The sequence below is a fragment of the Cnephaeus nilssonii genome (genome assembly GCF_951640355.1).
Source record: "Cnephaeus nilssonii genome assembly, chromosome: 14".
Taxonomy (NCBI): domain Eukaryota; kingdom Metazoa; phylum Chordata; class Mammalia; order Chiroptera; family Vespertilionidae; genus Cnephaeus; species Cnephaeus nilssonii.
Genome location: NC_137085.1, coordinates 47402120 through 47419599, shown reverse-complemented (window position 1 = coordinate 47419599; position 17480 = coordinate 47402120). Strand labels below are relative to the sequence as shown.

The 17480-nt window shown below is 35.8% G+C and overlaps 1 protein-coding gene across 13 annotated transcripts in view; it reads left to right on the top strand.

The window, feature by feature from the left end:
- The window catches only part of RFX3 (regulatory factor X3), a 291507-nt gene that overhangs the window by 199106 nt on the left and 74921 nt on the right, over positions 1-17480 (top strand). For 12 of the 13 annotated variants that reach the window (XM_079790204.1, XM_079790195.1, XM_079790206.1 and 9 more), the window contains one exon: positions 16935-17009. The exons of the other annotated variant lie outside the window; for it this stretch is intronic. In XM_079790204.1, the coding sequence (XP_079646330.1) occupies positions 16935-17009 (75 nt within the window). The remainder of the gene's footprint in view (positions 1-16934; positions 17010-17480) is intronic. 13 annotated transcript variants of the gene reach the window in all.

Sequence of the window (17480 nt, the reverse complement as noted above, 5' to 3'; positions counted from 1 at the left end):
TTCATTTTTATAAGAAAATTTTCCTTTTAGCAAAAGGAGTGTAAAAGTTAAATAAAAAGATAACTTTTGCCTGGAACAACACATATGATAGTGCCATGTGATAGATTTATATTATCTAAATATGCATCTGCTATTGTTACTTGTATTTCTTACCAAATTTATTTCCCATTTTAGTTCCCCTCTCAGTCATGCTAGAGATCTTCATCTGCTTCTTTCACAGAGACCTGGTGGTTCTGTTTGCATTTTCACAACTATTACTATAGTGAAGTTAACAAAGTTTGGGTGCCATGAAACCTATTTAAGACTAGAGGCCCGGTGCATGAAATTCGTGCACAGGGGGGAGGGGGTGTCCCTCAGCCCAGCCTGCACCCTCTCCAATCTGGGACCCCTCGAGGGATGTCCTACTGGGATCGGGCCTAAACGGGCAGTCGGACATCCCTCTCACAATCCAGGACTGCTGGCTCCCAACTGCTCGCCTGCCTGCCTTCCTGCTTGCACCTAACCGCTTCTGCCTGCCAGCCTGATCACCCCATAACCACTCCCCTGCCAGCCTGATTGATGCCTAACTGCTCCCCAGCCAGCCTGTTTGCCCCTAACTGCCCTCCCCTGCAGGCCTGAGTCTCCCACAACTACCCTTCCCTGCAGGCCCAGTCACCCCCAACTTCCCTCCTCTGCTGGCCTGGTCACCCCTAACTGCCCTCCCCTGCAGGCTTGATCGCCCCAACTGCCCTCCCTATCAGGCCTGGTTCCTCCCAACTGCCCTCCCCTGCTGGCCATCTTGTGGCGGCCATCTTGTGTCCACATGGGGGCAAAATCTTTGACCACATAGGGCAGCCATCTTGTGTTTGGCGTGACAGTCAATTTGCATATTACTCTTTTATTAGATAGAGTAGAGGCCTGGTGCACGGGGGCCAGCTGATTTGCCCTAATCGTTGTCCCAGATCATGGGGGGGTTCCCTTGGGGCGTGGGGTGGCCTGGGCGAGGGGCCTGTGGTGGTTTGCAGGCCGGCCACGTCTCCCAGCAATCCAAGTGGAGGCCCTGGTATCTGGGATTTATTTATCTTCTATAATTGAAACTTTGTAGCCTGGAGCGGAGCCAAGCCTCCTGCTCGCTCCATGGCCGCAGCCATTTTTGTTGGGATTCATTTATCTTCTATAATTGAAACTTTGTAGCCTTGAGCAGAGGCCAGGCAGGCCAGGAAGTTTGGCTTCCTCCATCACTAGGGAAACCTACGCCTCCTGTTCGCTCTATGGCCATAGCCATTTTTGTTGGGATTTATTTATCTTCTATAATTGAAACTTTGTAGCCTTTAGTGGAGGCCTGGGCCTGCCAGGGGGTGTGGAAAGCTTGGCTTCCTCCATTTCTGGGGAAACCCAAGCCTCCTGCTCGCTCTGTGGCCGCAGCCATCTTAGCTTGGGTTAATTTTCATACTCGCTCCTAATTGGCTGGTAGTCGTGGCTTGTGGGTGTAGCAGAGTGATGGTTAATTTGCATATTACTCTTTTATTAGATAGGATTTCCTACCATCCTCCTTTTGCCAAATGTTAGAATATTTGTAGCTTTTTGGTGGTTTAGTTTGTTTAAAACTCAGAGATTTTTTGATAAGTGCCATGTCATCAAAGGGAATTTACTTATTTTTATGTATCTGTTTCATTCACTATAGAACCATTCAAAGAAGTTATATGAGCACAATCTTTTTTATCTTTTAAAAAATTTTATTTATTGGGGTGACATTCAATTGTATTGAATTTATTAAGGTGAAATTATGTAGGTTTCAGGTGTAGAATTCTATAATATATAATCTGTATATTGTATTGTGTATTCACCACTCAGTCAAACCTCCTTCAGTTACCATTTATCCCCCCTTGACCCTCTTCTGCCTCCCCCTCCCCCTCTTTCCCTCTGGTAATCACCATACAGTTGTCTGTGTCTGTGAGCACAATCTTTAACAACTTGTTGGTCAACACTCAAGCCATTTCTTTCCGAATGTTGAGCCAGATTGTGCCATATCAATTCAGTTCTTCTACATGTTTAATAGTCAACCTATCAGCATGCCTGATGCAACTGACTGTGTAGGAGAAGCCTATACTGTAGACAAAATTCCTGACTGGAATTGGGCTGTTTCTTAAGAACCTCTAATAAGTGAAATGTATAGTTAATTAACTTAGTTGATGTAAAACTAGTTAAATTTGGGTACTTGGAAATAACACAAACCTATCACCTTTATTCAGTTTCCTGCTCTGGTTCTCTGAATAATTACTTAGACTCTCTCTTACATTTGACCTCTGTCTGTACTGAAGTACTTTGATTCAAATTTATTAGGAATAATTTCCTCCCACAAAGAAAACTTGACTCCAGTGTACAAACCAGTTTCTCAAGATATGGCAATGAAAAAAGATAAGTATTTGAAATTGAAGCCACTGCTAAGAAAAAGAAATGATTAGCATTCGAATATTTTCTTGCCTAGTCTAATATTCAATACAAAACCATCTTTCTCATACTAGAAGGATCTCTGAATCATTTGTGGACAATTTTTATTTGAGTATGTGATTTACTTTAGTTTTATAACTTTAAATGAAAATATATATTTTATATAAAAATGTTTTAGAATTTTATTTTTGCTTGTGCATTATAAAAATTGTCCATGTTAAATGTTCCTAGAAATGTTAGAATTTTTCAAAAGATTATGATGGTAACAGATTAAATTTTATTTGATGAATATGTTATGGTACAAAGTACCAATTTTTAAATTACCATGTGTGTACAAATTACATATATGTATATGTGTGTGTGTGTGTGTGTGTGTATACAGATATATATATACACACACACACACATACATATGTATATGTGTTTATATATATGGTTTACATATATAAATATATACTCACATTTAAAAGGCATTTCTGCTGATAGTATTAAATAAGAATTTTCAAAAATATTATGTAACTTTTTTGATGGAACATCTCTGATTATGAGTTCTGCTGAGTTACTACTAGAATAAATGTTTTACATTCATTAAATTAATTCTAGGGATCTAATTATTGTTAATATTTTAGTAACACATGGACATTAAGGTAAAAGAGTTGTGTGTGCCTATAGTCATAATTCTGAACTTATTATACTTTGATCTTTCTTCTAACTACATCACCGAGTTTCTTGTGTGTTTTCATTCATTTCAAATTTTAATTTATTTTTCTTCATTATTTTTCTGTATAACCATATCACTTACAGAATTTTAGAATTTTGAAACCTGAAAACAATATGCATTTGAATATCAAAACTTTGTGATTGTAGTAGGTGATATTTTGTGCTTATTAAAACAGTTTATCTTACACCACACTATTCAGTAATTATCAATTTGCTTTAAGGAACTACATTTACTCACTACTCCATAAAATAACATTTGTATTCTTATAATTAGATGCTTATTTATGGAGGTTTTTTCTTCTTGTTAGTTAAATAAGATTACATTAATCACTGTTGAGACTGTGATATGAAAGCTAAGTTTTACATCTTCCTGTATATTCATTTAGTAATTATATGTGTTAAGTGTCTTTTGCTAAAATTAGATTCCACCAAGGGGCACAAGGAAAATATGTTGAAACTAAAATTGTTCATATCTCTCCCTCTTCTGATTAATATAAAATATTGTCATTTCTTTCAATTACTTGGGGGAAAATTTGAATGACCATCTGTTACTATATAAGTAAAAGTTTGGCCTACCTTTTACAATTTATAGAAAGTTAAGAATTCATTTAAAAATTATAGATGCTTTTATTTCTTTATCCTTGGGTTTATGTGTTTATGAACTTAGTGTAGGGAATTTTTTTTCTTCTCAGAAAAAAAATTCATCTTCTTAGATGAATATGTATAACGCCTCAGAAAATGACTTTGCCTTCTTATTCCTTTTCAGGTCCCTGTTGCCACTTGTTTTGTTTTAGTATTTTAGTTAATTTATTTCTATGAATTATACATTCTTAAATTGCACAATTCAAAAAATATAAGAAAATGCATAATGTAGTCTCCTTCTCAACCCTCTTCTTCAGTTCTTTTCCTTAAAGGCAACCACTGTTATCAAGTTCTTTTTAGTGTCATTCTAGGGATATTCTATGAATATACAAGTAGAATGCCTTTCTCTCCCTCTCTCATTACCATTTTTTAAATCTAAATGATGATAAAAATACTGCATCTCTCTCTCTCTTTTTTTTTACCTAGCAGTATATCTCAGACCTTTTTTTTCATAACGGTACTTGAAGGGCTTCCTTATATTTATAGGAAATGATTGTTAGAAGGAGCTGAGCTGCCCGTCTATCTTACCAAAGGGAAAAAAGTGAAAATAATGTTGGATTATTGATTACTAGAGACCTGGTGCACGAAATTCGTGCACGGGGGGGATGTGTCCCTCAGCCAAGCCTGCACCCTCTCCAATCTGGGACCCCTACCAGGATCGGGCCTAAACGGGAAGTTGGAAATCCCTCTCACAATCCAGGACTGCTGGCTCCCAACTGCTCGCCTGCCTGCCTTCCTGATTGCCCCTAACCGCTTCTGCCTGCCAGCCTGATCACCCCCTAACCTCTCCCCTGCCAGCCTGATTGATACCTAACTACTCCCCTGCAAACCTGTTTGCCCCTAACTGCCCTACCCTGCAGGCCTGGTCCCTCCTAACTGCCCTCCCCTGCTGGCCTGATCGCCCACAACTGCCCTTCCTTGCAGGCCTGGTCCCTCCCAACTGCCCTCTCCTGCTGGCCATCTTGTGGTGGCCATCTTATGTCCACATGGGGGCAGTAATCTTTGACCACATGGGGGCAGCCATCTTGTGTGTTGGAGTGATGGTCAATTTGCATATTACTCTTTTATTAGATAGGATAGCTATATAGAGATAGAAAAGCAATATAGTCACATGAGATAAAAACTTCTAATTATCATATGTAACGATATGCTTAGAAATAATTTTTAATTTAATTTTAGAAGAGTGCGTAAATTATGTATAAATCAGTTCTATTTTTCTGTTTTCCTGTGTCCCGTTTTCCTTCAGCCAATGTGAGCCCTCAAATGAAACTCCTCAGACAGAATACCACGACTCTTCTGCTTCCTGCACTAAAAACTAAATTGACTGAAGGTTCTGGGACCTCATTTTTAAAGCACTTAATAAAATGGGACTTTGAGTGACTTGTAGTCTCAATCACTTCATCTATATTCCATTTAGCTGTCAGTCAGTTCACACTGCTCTGGCCTTGAAGCTGATAAGATCTAGAGGCAGTAATTTTACGGTTAAAGCTGTAAGACATTCCACTCCTGGAAATCTTGATAAACTAGAAGGTTAAGACAAACAGAATGACAGGGGCCTCCGCCTCTCCTGAGCATAGCTGATGGATTCCCCTGAATTTCTAAAGCAAAATATAATGAGTAATTTTAATTTTTATCTATTTCACACTGAAAAAAACATTTCAGAACACATGCTACAAATGACTAGATTCTATTTCATGTGAAATCTAGATTAGGAAAGGCTAATGATGTTTATGAATTCTACTTGTACATATGGGAGTAAGTTATGTTTCAGATGACCTCTGGTATAACTTTTGCTTGATCCTTACATTTAGAAATCAAATTTCATATAATTTACTTGTTTGAAATTACTATAAATTTTAAAGGCAAAGAATCACTAATGTTTCACTCATGGAAACCAGGTAATCCAGATAAAATATGAAATGTATTGGTGGCAAATTAAAATACACTGGTCTGTGAAATACGTGAGTCAATATTAGATCCATAAAATTTTAATACTGCCTCTTCCACTGGCCCATATCATTTAATTTAATGAGTGGAAATACAACACAATGCCTGTGTTCAATGATCAATTCTCAAATGAGAGGAATCTGTATGTCCCCATGTTTATCAGTTCATACCCCAAAAGCATGATTACCACTTTCTCAGTGTACATTAATGGAGTTGTATTTATTGGTCACAGAATTAATCTGGTTTCTTTTAAAATCTAGCTATTATGTTTGATTATAGCTCTAGGTGTCTATAAATTCCATGGACTAAGAGTTCTGTAATCTAACTTCAGACTGTTAGAAATAATTTTACACATTTATTTTAAATTCACTTACTATAAATTTTAGTAACTTTTGCATCTACCTTATAAGAAAGAAACTGTTTTCAAAATTATAGGATACATTCAAATAAGAGAAGAAATATAATATAAAAATAGGGAGGAGGTAGGTAGGTTAGAATTTGCAAATGATACGATTGTTCACCTGATAAAAGTGGAGAATCAAACGAAAAGCTATAGCAAAAAGAAAAGTTAATAAGGTGACTGAGTATAAGATAATATACAAAGAAATCAATAGCTTCTCCATATATAAACAGCAGTAGTTAGAAAATATAATGGAAGCAAAGATCTCATTTAAAAAAACAATTAAAATATACCAGGCAATAAACTAATAATATATGTGTAAAATTCAGATGCTAAATAAAAACTTTAAAAATCCTCAGGGGAACAAAAAGAAGCTTTTATATTTGAAAGGGAAGTTTTAGTATTGAACAACTTGAATTTCCCTAAATTAAATTAAATATATTTCAGTATGATCCCAATCAAAATACCAATAGATTATTTTCTTTCAGAGGAAAGGCTGTTGATACAAGTAAACATACAAGAATAGTGTAGAAAATTCTGTAAGAAGGAAAATAATGGAAGGTTATAATAATTAAAACAGAATTGTCTAGGCACAGTAATAGTTGAATATAGACCAATAATAAATTAAAAGGCCACAAATTGGCCAAATGCATATAGGAATATAGTATATGTTAGACTTTTGAAAGTTTAAAGAATGAAAACTGGCATTACACTTGGTAAAGATTTTTAGAAACATTCTAATTTAATATTTTGGAAAGTGAATGTTTTGTATTTGTATTCATGTACTTAGAGTCTGTATTATTTTCTTTAGTTATTCACTCTCTCAAACATTTACTGAGCAATCACTCTGACAAGGCCTTGTGCTTCTAAGATTATAAAGGTTTATAATATGGGAAATGGAGCTAGTTTCAGCAGCAAAAGGTACCTAATCCTTCAAGGCAAAATTGGAAATTCACAAGTAGCCCCAAACTTCTTTTAAGTGGTTAATTTCATCCTCTCCATCAACACATTATTTTTTAAATCACAAATTTTAATAAGTTGAAATTGATTAATTTTAGATTCACCAAAATTGTGCTTATATTCTTATTTTGTTGCTAAAAACAAATTGGAAAATTGTCTAAAAATTGGGTAGGATTGAGTAGTAAGAGGATGAAAGAAAAGCAAAAATCTAAATAGTGCATAGACTTCAACATTGCCCTTTTAATAATGTTAGCTAGAACCATTGTAGGATTATTCATTACCTCCCAGCTTACTTTCCTTAAAGTAGTAATTGCAGTCTGACCTCAGCAAAGAAAAACAATTTTATCCTGTTTTAGTGCCGTGGTGCTCATACTTGAGTATGCATTCTCTGGAGCATTGGTTAAACACATCCCTGACCCCAGCTGAGGAGCTTTTTTTTTTTTTTCCTCAGTGTGGGGAAGAGCCCAAGATTTGCATTTCTTACAAATGCCCAGATTATTCTCCTAATGCTGGTCCAGGATCACACTTTGTTAAAACTTCTGTTTAGTGATTATATAGATTTAAGTACAGCGTGAAAATGATCTTAGTATTCAGGATAATCTGCAAAAGGCAGACAACACGGATGGACCTGGAGAGTATTGTGCTGAGTAAAATAAGCCCGTCAGAGAAAGAAAAATAGCATGTGATCTCACTTATATGTGGAATTTAATGAATAAAATGAATTTACTAACAAAATAGAAACAGAAGCATGGAAACATGGAACAGACTGGCAGCTCTCAGTGGGAAGGGGAGAGACTAGATGGAAGAAGGTGAAGGGATTAACCAAAAAACATATAAGCATAACCCATATGGTGATGGCCAGAGGGAGGAGGGAGTAGGGACTGGGGGGAATGGGGACATATGTAATAGTGTCAATGATAAAAATCAAATTAATAAAATAAAAATCTTACATTTGGAAATGTAAGCTCGGCCTTAAATCCCATCACTTAATCCTAACCCAGCAGGTTCCTGAGGGTTAATCTAGTCCTGAGTGCTTATGCAATTGATGTGTCAGAAAATAGTTTTATTATCAGGCACTGATAAGGTCAGTCTCATAGGGTCCTGATGAGAGTGAGGGATTGGGGCTCTACAGAATGATCAGAGGAAGCCCAAAACAAGCCTTGGGTTCAGTACACTAACTTAAAACAAATGTTCTCAGAACATGTTCAATTTATGCTAGTTTCTTATCCAAATATTTTTCCCATAAATATTTTAGGATCATTTCAGGTGGTACAAAATTGCCAAAACTTCAGGTTGAAAGAATAATAATTTAAAATTATTCTCTAGATGTCATAAGATCATCAATTACTAAGAAAGATTTCATATAGTTAAACATTTGCAAGATCTAAAACTACAAATGCTTAGGAAGATTAAGATTTTATCTTTAGCTAATTTCTGGTTCAAGCTGAGATGAAAAGCAAAACTGGCTGGGTGTGTTTTCTGGGAATTTCTAATTATTTTAAGAGTTAGAATAACAATCTATCCTGAATCTCTCAGTTAAGCTTCTTTAAACATTGCTGTGGAGTAAGGTGTATTTGTATATTATTTGAATATACAAATTAAAGAACAGAGTGATATTCAGAGCCTTAGCTTTCAGTGGGGGCAGTTCTATCTACATTACCAGGACGCCTGTGCCCAAGAGACACCTACAGTCCTTCAAAGAAGGGTTCCAATGACTATAAGGGAACTAAATTCCTTAATGCAGAGCATTCAAAGTTTGGGGGCCACAACCTACAATGAGAAATATCTTTACATTGTGACCCAGTGTTCGTATACATATATGCATGCATACATTCATGAGTACATATTTATATATATACTGGTATGTGACTATGTATATGCACATGTACATTCATATACAGATGATTGAAACCAAGGTTCCATGAAACAATACTTTATCCATAGTGTGTGGATGGACCTCTGATTATTTTCTTCTCCGTTTGACATCTTTAATTTTTAAAACATGTTTGTCAGGACCCACATAATTGATTTCATAATTCACAAATAGGTTGTACTTTTCATTCTGAAAGGAATGCCCTGGACAAATTAAAGAGGTGATCAAAGCATTTGCAATACATATTGGAGAGACCTGGCTGCAGACTCTCCATTGCTTTGTTGTTGTTTTGCATTCGTAACAAGTGCCAGATGATTCTAACAACTTTCTAGGACCAAACTTTGAAAAAACCTGCGTTACAGTGATTATACAGACTAAATGCAAAGTGAAAGTGCTCTTTGCTTTGGTGCTCCTGGTTGAAGTACTTCCTGTAGAATTCTCCCCCCTTCTCTTCCCCCCCCCCCCCGCCCCCCATACACACACATATACTTCCCAGGGGAGGCTGCCATTTGTAACAGGAAGAAGGGTAGTGACTGCAGGCTCATGTCAGCAATCACAGATACCCTTTCTGAACAGAAGCTGCCAAATAGAAATATTTCTGTCTGACTTGAGATCTCAGATGCAAAGTAAATGTAAAGTCTTAGCATTTAGGTGAGAAATTACCCAAAAGGAAATTTTCAGTCTTAAATGTATTTTCTTCATTGATTTCTCCAAAGCTGCTCCTTCAGCAGGAAAAAAAAAAAATGCTGTTTCTCAAAGTGGTAACTGGTCAGGTTAACAGAGTAACCTATATTAATAAAAAAAATGCAGCATTATACATTAAGGATAACTATTTTTATGATGATTAAAATTTAACTATCCATTCAAGTCATTTTGTTGCCTTGTAACTTGATCACTTTGAAATCATTTTAAAATTATGCTTATCAATCCTATTTAAACCCTTTCCTATTAGAAAGTAAATCTTGTTTGTTAGTAGTAAATCATTTAGCAAGTATTAATTTTACAAGCCACTCTTCAGAAGATAGTTTTATTAAAACTATGTGCGGTATTTCCACTTGATTTACACTCATGTTATATTTGTATAAAATGAAAATGATGTTGAATTTAGAGAAATAAATATTGGATTCCAATCTCATAGTTAATACCTATGTGATCTAAAGAAAGTCCCTCAATTTCAGAGAGCCTCACTTTTCCAACCTGTGGAAAGGAAATCATATTGTTTGCCTTTCCTATTTTACAAAGTTGCTGTGCAAATCAAATGAGAAAGGCTTTATAAAGCACCAAGCATATAGCATTACTTCTATTTTTAAATCGCTTTAATAGTTCTAGAACGGAAATTGTTTTTACCATGAAACCAATTTTAATTATAATGGTAGTTGAATACATCAATCTTGACCTTTAGTATTTAAAAAAGATTAAAGAGCCATTTCAGAGTCAAGAGAAATATTCCTTGACCTATAAAGACAATGAATAAAATGATATAATTGTTCTTTTCCTTCTGTCTTATTAGCATGTAATGGAGTGACTGGTCAGTATTTACATTAAGATAAACTGCTAATTGTCCACATATATGATATTCTGTTTGGGCCGCTGCATATATTTACATAAATGTGTTCCTAAGGATCTTCCAGAAAGGACCAATTATTTTTTAACCCTCACTTGAGGATATGTTTTTCATTGATTTAGAGAGACAGGAAGGGAGAGGGAAAGAGACAGACAGACAGACATTAATGTGAGAGAGAAACATCCATCAGTTGCCTCCCACACATGCCCTGAACAGGAATTGAACCCCCAACCTGGGTATGTGTTCTGACCAGGAATTGATCCCACAACCCTGTGGTGCATGAGACAGTGCTCCAACTACTGAGCCATTCCGGTCTAAGCAGTCACGTGCCCGTAGTGGCTGGAATGGTTATGTTTCTTACTTGCTCTTTCACATAGGAAATTGCTAAGTCCCACCCACTCCAATAATCTCAGTGCTCTGTACGCTTATTTTTTCAGGCTAAACATGTCATCTCAAATGGAGCATCCCGCCATTAGATTTCAGAGAAGTTGCCACAGCTTCTTATCTGATTATGAGGCAATAGTGCAGGATCATCATGAACCTGTCTAAACTCCCAAGCGCAATTTATCCTCGCATGAGATAATCGTGGAGAGGATGTATATATCTTTGGCAACTCAGTCTTAAGATGATTATTTAGTAAGAGATACAACTGAATGCTATAGCTTAGTTCAAAGAATTGACTTTAAAAAAAAATAACCCAAGATATAATCATAGTCTAAAGCTTAATTAGTTTAAACAGAAAATGGAAAATATTTATTTACCATGCCAACTTTTTAATTGTAAAAAAATAACCATGAATCCTTTAGTCATATAAAATGTACTATTAAATAGAAAAGGGCAAAAGGATGTTTTAAAAAAATGAAAAAGAATCTAAGGAAAAGATTAGATAGATAGATAGATAGATAGATAGATAGATAGATAGATAGATAGATAGGGAAAATGGAGCAACACTCAGCAAGACAGATATCACTGAGGCCTCAAATTAGTCTTTCAGATTGTCACAGGGCCTCCTGCTAATCTGATTATAATAGTTTGCAGGAGAGTTGAAATTTCAATAACAGAATGATCAGTATTCTTAGAATAAAAATCATGCAGCAGAGAAATGAACAGGAAAACATTTTAGAATCTATTCATGTCAATGTGTTTGATAGGTGTATTTGAAATGTTATAATCGCACAGTAATGGAATAAAGATTCTTGTGTTCATTTCAAGTAAAAATAAGGCACTGCCAAGTTTTCTGCCTCAAATTTCCCACCTTTAAATCTGTAATTCAAAAATATATTTTTATTCACTTCTTCTTTTCACTGCTACCTTTACCATAGCTTCCAAAGTGGTTTTCCTGTCTCTAGATTCTTACCCTCCCCACATCAATATATAAAGTGCTATCATATCAGATTTTTTCCCTTTCTAAAAGCTTTCCAACAGTGTTTTATTCCCTTAAAAAAAAACACACACACACACACAAAACTTTACTTTTTAATTGAAGTTAATTGTTTTAAAGTTTTGTTTTGTCTAACTTACCTATCCCTAAAGGAACTTCAGCCAATTTTACTCTTCCTTGAATTTACATCCTGCCATCTTATCTCTGTGCCTTTCTTTATTCTGCCTAAAATGTTCACCAGCGGGCCCCTATTGGAATGCCAGGCATTGTCAGTCCTGTGCTAAAGAACCGCCTTACTTACCCGTGCTCTCTCTTTCACCATACCAGCAAGAAGTAATTCTCCTCTACTTTCCTCCCTATGTATTCTAGTAATACTTAATTATTTAATTCATTCTGCTTCCCTTTAATCATTTAGGGGAGAGAAAGTGAAAGAGACGTTCCTTATATATGCATAGATACACTGTGTCCCTCTTACCACTTAGGCGGTGATGTGTTGTAATCTGGTTGACAGGGCTGTTTTAAATATCTTTGCAAACATTTCTGTCTTCCTCCTCCCCTCACTCCCTCCCTCTGTTTCTCCATCTCTCTCAATCTCTATATCTCTTTCTCCACATTCACACTCACACACAGAGCTAACACTGCACCTTGTATACAAATGGGGTTTTATGTTCATTGAAATGGAATGAAATCTCATGAAACTCTACTAGTCTGATGAAGTTCCCATTACTGTAGCAAGCACCATAAGTTGTTTTATACTGGGGTGGGGGGAGTTATTTTTATTGTGGAAAAAACAACAACAACCCTACATATTTCTTGAATTTGAATCACTTTTAAATTCTAACTAGCTGATAATCTAGTAATTTAATCATTTTTATTATATGAAACTAAGGTGATATAATATATTTGTTGAGATTAGAAACATTTCCTTAGAGGATATATGAGAATATCATGATGAACATTTGGAATATTACAGCTGATTAATCCTCCATAACTGTATGTCAAATATTTGCCTCATTTTTACTCTTCTTCCCTGATTTTACGTTGTTCCTCTAACTTCTCTTTTGCCTTCACTTTCCGTAACACATTCCTATGGATGTTAATCTCTTCTCATACTCTTGTCCTCTGAAAGATTCTATTCAAACATTTATTGGGTACATTTCAGACTTATACATTTTAACCTTTCAACTGGCAGAGCGTGGTCTCTTATACCTAATAAAACCCTCCTGACTTTATCGGAAATCTAGAGGCCTGGTGCACGGAATTCGTGCACTCAGTGGCGGGGGTGGGGGTTCCTCAGCCCAGCCTGCACCCTCTTGCAGTCCAGGAGCCCTCGGGGGTTGTCCGACTTACGGCTCACTTAAGCCGTCAGACCGACATCCTCGGCGCTGCAGCGGAGGCGGGAGAGGCTCCTGCCACCGTGGAGGCGCTCGCCAGCCATGAGCCCGGCTTCTGGATGAGCGGTGTTCCCCCTGTGGGAGTGCACTGACCACCAGGTGGCAGCTCCTGCATTGAGCATCTGCCCCCTGGTGGTCAGTGTGCATCATAGCGACCAGTTGTTCTGCTGTTCAGTCGATTTGCATATTAGTCTTTTATTATATAGGATGGACATTTTCGCACATCCCATGCTTCCTTTAAAACCTTAATGAAATTTCTTCATTCCTGACTCCTACATACCAATAACTAGTTCCAATCTGTTATTTCAGCCTCAATTCTCACCACTCCCATATATCACACCCTACAAACTAGACTCCTTGACATTTTCCAAACTGTGTTTCCTGCCTCCCAGCTGTATTGAGTCCATTCTTCCTTTCTACAGTGCCCTATCCCCCACTTCTGAAAGTTCTCCATCTTTTAAAGCATTGAGTTCTGAATTTGGGGAGTCTATAAACTCTAAGAAAATGAATCTAAAATTTTGTAGACTGTTCTTACACATTTTTCTAAGTAGAGGGGTCATAGTTTCTATCACATCCTCAGAAGCAGACTAAGACTCCCTCAAAAGTTAATGAATAAAGAAGTTTTCATTTTCTTCTACATGTCTGAACTACTCTTTTATTTTTGACACATATGGCTTTGTTTGTTTAATTATACATTTGTACATACATATGCCATACCCTGTATCTCTTGCCAGATTATAATATCCTTGGGTTGTGAATTTTTTATCCCATTCCCTGCACACTGTGTTATATATGATGGGTACACAGTCACTGTGTAATAAATCTTTTTTAAAAATGGATCAGGGTTATGATCCTTTCATGAGATAATAATTATCTTCCATGTTTTAATTTAATAAATATGATAAATACATGTTAAGTATTTTTGTACGCTTTTCAGAAATTCTTATCTTAGCTAGGTGGTCACTAAATGTTCTGGCCTTTTTGGGACTAATTAATGCCTCAGAGAACTCATGGGTATTTGGATCCTGTGAGCTTCCAAATGGGTTCCAATGGGTCCTCTGCTTCAGTGCACCTTTATTTCTTGCTTGTCCTATCTTTCCATGTTTCCTCCTCCTGTTCCTTGCCTCTCCAAACTCAGCATTGGCCTAAGTCAGTTAGGGCAGAATATTTCTACAGCCAAAAGAAATAGTCCATTTTTAAAAAATACTTTTTTATTGATTTCAGAGAGGGAGAAAAGGGAGAGGTAGAAACATCAATGATCAGAAAGAATCATTGATCGGCTGCTCCTGCACACCCCACATTGGGGACTGAGCCCACAACCCAGGCATGTGCCCAGCCGTGACCTCCTAGTTCATAAGTCTATGCTCAACCACTGAGCCACGGCAGAAAGAATCCATTTTTAAATCTGTATTATAAAGGGATACAAGGAACCAAAATTCTCAAGGTCCAAATAATTCTAGAAAGTCGGCATATCTCTAGGGAGCACAGTTTGAACCAAGGTATTTTCTGGACTTTATGACTCCTCCAAAGCTCTTCAAAAGCTGACCTGAAATGAGAGGGACACCTCCTAATAACCTGGCCCTCTAGGAGTGTGGAAGTCTGAGACCGCTGTAGAGTAGCAACTTAGCAATAGAAGCAGATCTAACTTCTTTTCTTCAGAAAAATAAGTGCTCTTTTATCCAATTTTAAATTACTGATTAATAAACCCAGACAGGGATTTCTCCCTCATTGTTGCTCAGTTATTATATTTCTGATAGTTTTGACCTTTCATCTAAATGTATAAAATTATACGATACAGATCATATTATTTTTATTTAGTACACTAAAATCTAACCTCAAGATTTTCTCCCTTAAACTCTCATGAAACTGTAAGTAGTTTGGCAAATTAAAGTTTTGGGCAAATGCTTCCTAGAAGTGATTGAAAGTTATTTCAGCTTTTAAAAAATGTTTTCTCTTTTAAAAGAAGAGCATTTATTGATGCCTTTTAAGAGATCCTTTATAATTTTACAGTATAACATTTCAGTGAAATGTTTGTTTACTCATTAAATTTCTGTTACTCCTTCTGTATTGTATCGTTTCACTTGCGCAATATCACTTTCTTTAGGTTATTCTTAAGTATTAATGATAAACTGCATTAACATCCCATTTGGCAGAGAGAAATGTTTTAGAAGCCAGTTTACTTAATCTTGTGATCTAAAAAATGTTAACAATAGAATAAGATATAGTATTATATCTTATGAATTAATAAAAGTATTTTAAGAATACTTTTTCTATAATTTCTAACCTAGCATTCTCCCTCAATATTACATTTCATTAACTTTAGGTAAGAAGAAGAAGAACCAGTCACTTTGAAAATAATATAAAATTAAATTAAAATGATTAAGTCTCATGTTTAGGAGAAAATTATGTATATTTGAGACTGAGTGTCTGTGTACAAAGTATTCCACCACAAAGAAATTTGAAATTTGAAAAAAATACTTTGATATGGATATTGCCATCCTTTCTCTTTTTTTTGTGGTGGGAGTTGGAAGTTTATTAACATTTCAAGGCATCATTTATTTCCATAACCAATGGAAATATAAATAAGTTATCTTTACTTTAAAGCATAAAATATTTTTATAACTACTTATATTGAATTGTTTATTTGATCAGATGGTAAAAATAAAAATAATGATACGGATTTTCTCTCCTAAATAATATAATGTGATTTTTATTTAACTTTAGTTAATATCATTAACATAACCTCATAACCAAATACAGAGTGTTCAGAACCAAATTATAGTACATGCTTTATGTATAGTAGGAGCTGATGGATAGATATTTTTAAGTATGAGGTTATTGGGAGCACATGTCATATCATTGACACCTGCTACTTAATTAGGTGTTAGATTGCTCGTGTGCTGAGATTACATGGAATAAAACCTTCTGTGGTTGTCCCTTTTCTTTCTTGGCTCTGAATTATTTTTCTCTTCTATGTTCCTTTTCTTCTGTCATTTCTAATAGCTCTTCCTCACCACCACATCCTAAAGCATAATGTAGGCACCCTGATTACATCTTAATGTTTGTTCATACTAATGACCCTCCACTTCCAAATTTTAATACAGGGTTAAGAGAGGGGTGGATAGATTTAGTAGTTTTTGAACATTAATGAAGGTGTCTTCACACATTTGCATTAAAATACTAATGCATGTTAAACAAAATCTGCACCATAATTTTTCTTTTATGAGAGAACAGAACAGAAATTAAATACACTTCAGGTGGGAGACAATTTAGAAAGGGTGCTTCCAATCCCACATCTTGATTTATGCAAGTCAAGAATGTTTTCTCATCACTGGAAAAATCCATTGGGGTTTCTGCTCCTCTGGTCTCCATTCTGATTATAATTAGAGAATGTTAAAAAAAAAAAAAGGTTTACTTTTGTAAGCGGGCTTATTATTGGTGTTCATATATTTATTTTATTCTCTGGGGGTAGGGGAACATGGTGGACACACAGTTCTGATGAGGTATTCATTTGCCACCATGCAAGGAGAAATTGAACTTTAAAAGTCTATCAAAAATTCTCTGGTGAGCCTTTTGTTACTACCTTGTCTTGAGCCCTTTTTTTTAATGACATCTATTATCAGATTGAAATGGCGATTGAGACGCTGCAAAAGTCTGACGGTCTGTCCACTCACAGAAGCTCTCTTCTCAACAGCCATGTAAGTTGCCTCTTCATGTAAACTAATCTCTTGCTTGTTCTGCATGTGTTGCTTGCTTCTAAATGCTTGTTTATTTATTTACTTATTTATTTTGCTTCTAAACCTTCCTTTCTCAGCCCCTATGATCTCTGTATCACTTAATGACTATTTTGTACAGTGGAATATCTAAAAAGTAGAGTCCCAAGTATATCGCTTAACTAGGTTTTTGAACTGTTTTGATACAAATATAACATTTCCAAGTTAATAACAAGCTGCTATTGTATTTGTAAAATGTAATTTAATGGGAATATTAAACATTTAAACTTTTCTGTTTTAATATTTATTTACTATGAAGCAAATGTTTATCTGCATCTATCTCTGTCTGAGACAGAGATACGATTATGTCTACTTGTATGTCCAGTATTATTCTTTAAGTGGAAAAAAAGATTATTAATGACAAACCCAATGGTAAACTTTTTGAAAATGACTTGC